This window comes from Podarcis pityusensis, assembly GCF_964106645.2.
Source record: "Podarcis pityusensis genome assembly, chromosome: 2".
Taxonomy (NCBI): Eukaryota; Metazoa; Chordata; class Lepidosauria; order Squamata; family Lacertidae; genus Podarcis; species Podarcis pityusensis.
The window spans coordinates 34,435,202-34,443,826 of record NC_138029.1 but is presented as its reverse complement, the minus strand read 5'-3'; the positions used below and the strand labels follow the sequence as shown (position 1 = coordinate 34,443,826).

Genomic DNA, 8,625 nt, shown 5'->3' with positions numbered 1-8,625 from the left:
GTTTGCTGTAAACCAAAGCTGCAACCCTAGCCCCACTTGGTATGGTGCTCTGCCTGGACCTGTCATGGGCCCAGGAGTCAGCTTCAGCTGTTGAACAGCATCCTGAAGGAGGAGAAGGTGGAGTGACTCTACGGGAGAAAGCACTGATGAGAACCAGCTGGCTGTGGCCTTCTTAAACAGAGCTCTCAGCAGCAGTCAGATGCTGGAAACAATGTCTGTAGTTTCTGGCCCTAGCTTGCTGCTACCTGCTCTCCATCAGGATTCCCTGACCTCTGGACTGTTTGACTTTGTATGTGGATTCTGCTCTCAGGTGAGAGCTCCTTCCAGACTCCTAGGCCCTGCTTGCTCAGCAATGGGACTCAGACGGGGCTACAACAGGACCAAATATTGTTGAGCAAAAGTGCATGGATCCTTTGCAAACCAATCCTCTGCTGTCCCAAGTATTAAACTGCAGGGACCAGACTAGTAACTAGTTAAGCTGGAGAAAGGACGATGCTACAGCTTACCAGTAGATGGTGCTCTTCACTTGGAGACAACACACAGTCAGATCTGACTTGGGTAGGTCTTTACTGTTTACTGAAATACCAAACCAAGGACCAAAGTGCCACAGGAGTATTAAAAATTCTATGCGCCTCTAAAAATCAGGGTTCATATCTTTTGTGTGTGCCAGTTTCCTGCTTGTGTGCTTCTATTTGCAGTGTTGCGTGTGTAAAAATGAGTGTATAAGAAAATACACAGATGTTCATGAGACAAGGACCTGGAGAATATTGCTGATCCATCATTTCTGAAGCTTTAACAGAAAATTCTGCTGTCGGTTCCAAAAAGTGCTGCAATTGTATATCTTTAAAAGAGTGGGAATGTGGGTGGTTCAGGTATTCATAGAGGTAAATGGTGATAAGATGCAAAAAAATTTTTTTCTCTGGTGGTACTCAACAGTATGCAGTACCTAGGGTTGCCATACGCCTCGAATTTCCAGGACCTATCTGGAATATTGCAGCCGCAAGCAGTGCCCGGGCGGAAATCTGCTAAATGTCCTCTTTGCTGGTTTTCCTTAGAAATATCTCAACGACTTTGGCCAAAACTAAAAGCTCAACAACTTTGCCAACAACTCTGGTTTTTCACTTTTTGAAATATGCCACTTTTTAAAAAAAAACATATATATGACAATCCACAGATCTGCATTCAAAGTTCAGCCAGTGGAGGGAGGGATAGCAACGACTTTTCACTGAGATCATCTCATTTTCCCCTCCCAAAATCCTGTGCCGAGCGGGAGGGAAACCGGATTTTGGTGCTGACTTAGTAAACACCAGGACAGGGAGGGAGCAATGTCAATCAAACTCACCCATGGGACTTTGGCTCCCCTTTAGGTTTCACAATTCTGAACAGTGGCGAACTCAGCAGAGGCAGACCCCTCAGCCCCAAACTTCACACTGTGTCCTTTTCTTCCATCATTACTTTCCTTCCCAATATAATGGTCAATTCTGCCCAACCACATGTATTTGAAGTAGGAATAGAGGGAGGAAGTATGTTTAGGTAAAGTTTTTGCAGTTAATATAATCTATTCACATTTCCTTTTTCCCTGATTGCTGAATGTAGTCTCTTTCTCCTGACAACTCAGTGGCACCCATTGAGTCGTTTTCTATTAACTTTTATCAAATGTTTGGCTACATCTAATATTAAGGAAAGTCTGTAGCTCAGAACAGAGCATGTGATCTGAATGCAAAAGGTCCCGATCCTCAGCATCTCCAGATAAGGCTGAAACCTTGGAGAGCTGTTGCTGGTCAGTGTAGACAATATTGACTTAGATGGACTGGGTATGAATTAGTATAGATGTCATCCAATTATCCTCTGATCTTATGCTGGTTAGTCACATGGCCAGGGCTAATTGAATATGCAAGAGCAACCACTCCCTCTTTGGCTAAATTTGACCTTCAAGTGATGAGACACACTATCAGGTTGAATTCCTGTTTTTCTTAGGGCTGTTTTCGGTCTATTACTTGCTTGTGGTTTGCACTGTCACTCCTGGAGCACCTAATATTCTACAGCGGCTGTTCACCACAGATCATTAACTGCTGCATGTAGTTATTATTACCATCTCTCATACATGGGGAAATGTCGCGGCGGTTAATTCCTCTCTTGATGGGGGGTGGTTGCAATTTATACAAACCGTTGTTCTGAGGTAAACACTCAGAGGAAATGCCCGGGACGAGCTGTTGCTTAGCGTTCATTATTTACCTCATAATGCATGGGTAGGCAAACTAAGGCCCGGGAGCCGGATTCGGCCCAATAGCCTTCTAAATCTGGCCCACGGACGGCCTGGGAATCAGTGTGTTTTTACACGAGTAGAATGTTCTCTTTTATTTAAAATGCATCTCTGGGTTATTTGTGGGGCCTGCCTGGTGTTTTTACATGAGTAGAATGTGTCCTTTTATTTAAAATGCATCTCTGGGTTATTTGTGGAGCATAGGAATTCATTCATTCCCCCCCTTCCAAAATATAGTCCGTCCCCCCAAGGTCTGAGGGACAGTGGACCGGCCCCCTGCTGAAAAAGTTTGCTGACCCCTGTATAATGTGACCTGGACCAAAGCGGCTGCAAAGAGTTATCATCAGTATAATTGGGTGGTGCCCAATGACAACCATTATCAGCTTGTTGAGAAGGAAAACTCAAAGAAGGACTGAAACCAGAGTTGGATTGCCTGAAGGTATGTTTGTGTGGTAGGTTTGTGGGGTGTATATAATATCAGCGCTTTTTTCACCCAGAACTCACTGTGACTCAGTTCTGGCACCTCTCAAGTGGGTGCCATTGCCATTTTAAGAGAACAAGGGAGGTCCTCATGGTGAGTTCCAGCATCTCTTTTTCTAGCACTGTATAATATAGCACTGTATAGCACTGTATAATAAATGAATCAATTAAAAATTTTTGTGCCCTCAGATGATCATAAGAACACAAGAGATCCCTACTTCATCAAATCAAAGTCCAGGATCCATTTGCCACAGTGACCAACCAGGGGCCTTCAAGAAGCTCACATGCTGCAGGACCTGAGGTCAGTAGTATGCTTCCTCACATCCTATTGCCACATCATAGACCTATGACTCGCACCTAATTTAGAGGTAATATTTTTAAGGATGGTTATGTTATGTTTTGTTTGCTGGTGTAGGAATTATTTATGTTGTCTGTATACAGCAAGAGGACATATTGGGTGAATTGGTAAGATTCTGTTCTGACTTTTCAGAAAATAACTACGTAATTTTTAAAAAGTGAATAGATGCACATAGTTACTTCAGTTGCTTGGGGCATGTGCCTCTTTGCATGTCTGAAACCTCCTTGCCTGTGTTCTGAGGAAAAGCGCTAGTGAAGCCCTAGTTTTGTTCTGCCAAAGGAAAGGCAGGTGTCAATCAAGTAGAGCTGGCTCAGAAATTGGCACATTTTAGCAAAACGCAGAAGAGCACAGTGTGTAACTTTAGTCTAGGTAGGGGAGTACCCTTGTAAGATACCCAGGAACATTATTAGAAACTGCTATATAATCTAGGCACCAAATGGCTCCTTAAACCAGGCTTACAGTTGCCAAAAGGGAATGCCTAGTTGCCATTTTGAGCTCAGAAAGCTCAAAAGTTGTATTTTTCAACATGACTTATTGGTGTCTGAAATTCATTCTGATTGTGCAGATAAAAGATAACGGATAGAATTCTACAGAATGTGTTGATAGTGTGTGAAAACAGTCAAGATCGAAGGTTCCCCAGGGATGCACCTCCAGGTGGTGGAGATTTCAGGCACCATTGTGGCTCCCAGGCACCTTCACTTGGTTGCAGGTGGCCTGTAGTCAGGTGCAAAATGAGTACCTCTTACCTGCTGATTTGTACCGCTTCTACTCCTATCACCATCATGGGTAAACCAGCTTTAACACAATACGACTGATTGTGGGCCTTAATGGGAACCTAGTACGCCACTTGCCCTGTCTGTTCCCAGTTCTCCTATGCTGTGTGTAGAACCCAGAAGTGCTGCCTGCTCCTAGGGATTCTTTCTTTTGCCAGAGGGAGAGCTTAAGTGAGGAAATGGTTGCATGTCTCTAATAGAGTAATCCTTCCTGCTGCACCGCTCTGAGAGTGTGTGGGTGAGCTCATATTCTCTTTCTCTGGGGGGAGGGGCATCACAAGGCCTGGTTTTATCTTCACCGTGCCACACAGAAACCTTGAGCTCAGTGGTAGAACACATGCTTTACCAGGGTCAGTCCCTGACATCTCTGGATACAGAGGTACTGTTTAAAAGGAGCTGCCTCTTATAGTTGCCTCATTTCTGAATGAGGATGAATTTACACAGAAAATATATCAGGTTGGACTTCTGTAATTAGATTCTCAATGGATTAGACTGTTTAAACATGCAGTCTCTCTGGACTGCAGTAGAAGACTGGCTTCCTCTCAGCTAGTATGTTGAAATACATGTGTTCTGTCACTAGGGGGTGCCAAAATGCTATTTGCCTGCTAACTGCATTTGTTGTCTCATCGGATGAGTAAGCATGAAAACCAGTGCTTTTTTTCTGGGGGGGGATGCAGGGGTACACATACCCCTAAACATTTTGTGAATCTAAGTTTGGCCTCATTGAGGGGCAGTATTTCAATATGAGTAGGAAAATGAGAGTACCCCTAAACTTTTTTTTTTAGGGAAAACCACTGATGAAAACTATTCATACTGTTGAATTAAGTATAGGGCAGGATTTGACAAATTGTTGCCTATAGCAGAAGCCCACACAAGGACTCCTGCTAGAGCAATGGGACTTCCCACCCCACTCATCCTCCTGCAATGGCCACTGACTGAGCAGAGGGAGGTCAGGACGTGTTTGTGTGTCTGTGAGAGTGTTACAGAATAGATGCTTTCCTTGCCTGGGCTGCACAGGCGAAGGGTCGAGAAGAACTGGGACAGTCCTGAGCAGATACTCAGTACAGTGGTACCTCAGGTTACATACGCTTCAGGTTACAGACTCTGCTAACCCAGAAATAGTACCTCAGGTTAAGAACTTTGCTTCAGGATGAGAACAGAAATCGTGCAGCGGCGGCGCGGCGGCAGCAGAAGGCCCCATTAGCTAAAGTGGTGCTTCAGGTTAAGAACAGTTTCAGATTAAGAACAGACCTCTGGAACGAATTAAGTACTTAACCCGAGGTACCACTGTACTGGACTTGGTGCTGTGGTCTGAGACGGTGGTTGCCCTTCCATGTGCACACTTGGCAGTGCTGGTTTCTAAGGGATGACGTTGAACTCCTTCCAGAGTCAGTTCCGTTTGTGGCTGAAGTAGATATGGTCTCTGCTCTGCTTCTCCTCACCAACCCCATTCACTGCCTTCTCAGGTGCAGAAGTAGCCAAAGATGAGGAGTAAGGAGCAGCGGCTGTATTACCACGGCAAGGACAGTGTTCCCCCACTCCACCCCTTCATCCTGCGGCTTCCTCCTTCTTGGGCAGTCCCAGTGTGCCTCCCATGAAGCTAAGAGCCCCAGGCTCTGTGGGGCTCTGTCAGGATGGAAATGAAGCAAGGCTGGCTGGGCCTATAGGAAGAGGTGTGATACAACTCCCGGATACAAGGCACCAGCTGAGACGAGACTGAGGCAGGCAGTGTGTTAGCAAAGCAGCACCCTCTCCTGACAGCGTGTGTAATTAAGGTTTAAAATCCTCATTAAACATTAGGGTTTCATGAATAGAGTTGACTTGGGGCCCAGATCTGGGTTGGCCCAAAACTGGTTCAGATCTGATCCCAAGTGCCAGATCAGATCAGGGTGATGGTGCACAGTCCTAATTTATACCACGGAAGAGCCAATGGAATATAAGAGGAGAAGCCTGTATATATAGCAGCTAATAATTTGAATTCCCCGTCATTACAAAAGAACCGGTTCAGGCAGGTTTTCCCAGAAATCCTGCGACGTGCTAGCATTGCATCCCATTTGAGCAATGGCCTGCAGTTGTTTGGATGGGTATCACATGGTTATGTAACAAATTCCCAGAGATGATTAATTCCTCAGTAGGTGGGTGTCACCTGACTTGCAGAACTTATGCTGTGGTTTACAACATGGGTCAAAGAGAGCCATCCTAGTTACATGTTTCTGAGACCAAACCAGGTAAGATGTTAACTTCGCATGTAATTTACAGGTTTTTAAAAATGAAAATAACATCAGCTGGAGGGGTGTGTTTGTGTATGTGTGTGTGTGTGTCTGTATGTGTCTGTCTTTCTCTGATAATTATTTGCATGCCAGTAGGTGTGGAAAGGGTGGTGGTTAAGCCTTCCTTTCGCTTCTGCACTAACTGAAGAAAATTCCTGCTTAGGAATTTTCTTTGAGAGGGAAATTCCTGGCAGAATACAGGGAGGTGGCCTGGTTATTCCTGGCAGAATACAGGGAGGTGGCCTGGTTATGGCGGTACCATGTGGAACTCTGGGTCCAGTTGGGATACATGAAGTGACCAGAATCCCTATGTTAAAACCAGCCCTACCCTACCGTACCCCTAACTCAGGGGTGCTGCCGCCATTTGGGGGCAAGAGCATGGGTAGGCAAACTAAGGCCCAGGGGCTGGATCCGGCCCAGTCGCCTTCTAAATCCGGCCCGTGGACGGTCCGGGAATCAGCGTGTTTTTACATGAGTAGAATATGTCCTTTTATTTAAAATGCATCTCTGGGTTATTTGTGGGGCATAGGAATTCGTTCATTATTATTTTTTTCAAAATACAGTCTGGCCCTCCACAAGGTCTGAGGGACAATGGACCGGCTCCCTGCTGAAAAACTTTGCTGACCCCTGGTTAAGAGGGTGACAGTATTCACCCCCCACACACCAGGCAAACTTGGAGCTCCACCGTTTGCAGCCACTGCTCAGCTGAAGCGCATCAGCTGCAGTGGGGTGCCCCAGGACCCTCGCATTTTGCTGATTATACTGGGTGCTGGCCCTGTACAGTGGTACCTTGGGTTAAGTACTTAATTCATTCCAGAGGTCCGTTCTTAACCTGAAACTGTTCTTAACCTGAAGCACCACTTTAGCTAATGGGGCCTCCCGCTGCTGCTGCTGCCGCACCACCGGAGCCCGATTTCTGTTCTTATCCTGAAGCAAAGTTCTTAACCTGAAGCACTATTTCGGGGTTAGCGGAGTGTGTAAACTGAAGTGTATGTAACCTGAAGCGTATGTAACCTGAGGTACCACTGTATATGAAACACACACACACACACAGAGAGAGAGAGAGAGAGAGAGAGAGAGAGAGATTCTTTTCCTTAAAAGTGAAAGGAAGTTGTGTTTTTTTTAATACCACATCTTCATTAGAATTTGGGAGGGTGAACTGATGGTGGATAAATGGGTTGGGTTAAAACTTCACTGCGTGAGGGGCTGGTCCCTGCTGCATTGAAAGTGGTGAAGGCACTTCTAAGTAAACTGGCTGTGGACCCTTTGGATAGGAATAATTATTGACAAGTTGCGCATACCCCTTTTGTGGTGGAGGGCTGTGGTGGGGCAGCAGCCAGTGTTCTTGGAGGACACAGATTATTTAGAACCACTCCAGTCTGAGTTCAGGCCTGGCCATGGAGCTGAGCCAGCCTTGGTCTCCCTGATGCTCAGAGCGGGACACGGGGATTGCCACTTTTCTTTTGATTCTTGATCTCTCATCAGCTTTTGATACCATTGATCATGGTATTCTCCTGGATCTTCTCTGGGGAATGAAAATTTGGGGCACTGTATTACACCATGTTTCCAATCCTACTTTCACAACCAAGTCCAGAGAGAAGCTTTGGGTGAGTGCCTTTTTGTTCCCTGGTGGCAACGTTATGGGGTGCCGCAGCGGAATATCTTATCTCTAGTACTATTTAATATCTACCTATGACATTGCCTGGGACGCGGGTGGCACTGTGGGTTAAACCACAGAGCCTAGGACTTGCCGATCAGAAGGTCAGCGGTTCGAATCCCCACGACGGGGTGAGCTCCCGTTGCTCGGTCCCTGCTCCTGCCAACCTAGCAGTTCGAAAGCACGTCAAAGTGCAAGTAGATAAATAGGTACCGCTCCGGCAGGAAGGTAAACGGCGTTTCCATGCACTGCTCTGGTTCACCAGAAGCGGCTTAGTCATGCTGGCCGCATGACCCGGAAGCTGTACACCGGCTCCCTCGGCCAATAAACCAAGATGAGCACCGCAACCCCAGAGTCAGCCACGACTGGATCTAATGGTCAGGGGTCCCTTCATCTTTATGACATTGCCTTGCCCCATATGTGCCCACTCGACCACTTCAATCAGCAGAATTGACACTGCTACAGATGCCACATCTGTAAGAACTTGATTGTTGAGTGTGGCAGCACCTACACTGTGGAACTCCCTGCCTATTGAAATCAAGCAAGCACCTGCTAAAAAACATTGATTCAACGAGCCTACCCAGATGTTTAGAAAGTTGAAGTGATTTTAACCTGTTATAATATTTTAATTTTTGTGTGTTTAAAAGTAGGGTTGTATCCCCCCTTGATTTTATTGATTTATCTTTTTCTTAACCACTTTGATTGCGAAAGAAAAATAAAATAAAAACCTCAATCAATAAATCAACCAATCAATCAAATAACATTACTTATGGGAATTCTGTCTGGAAGCTGACAGATTACACATTATCAGGCATTTGACACTG

The 8,625-nt window shown here is 45.7% G+C and overlaps 1 protein-coding gene across 1 annotated transcript in view; it reads left to right on the top strand.

Moving 5' to 3' along the window:
• The window catches only part of FADS6 (fatty acid desaturase 6), a 23,525-nt gene continuing 14,900 nt past the window's right edge, over nt 1-8,625 (top strand). Inside the window, 3 exon segments of the mRNA XM_080993856.1 lie at nt 1-558; nt 2,933-2,992; nt 2,994-3,044. Coding sequence (XP_080849982.1) covers nt 493-558; nt 2,933-2,992; nt 2,994-3,044 — 177 coding nt within the window. The 5' untranslated portion in view covers nt 1-492.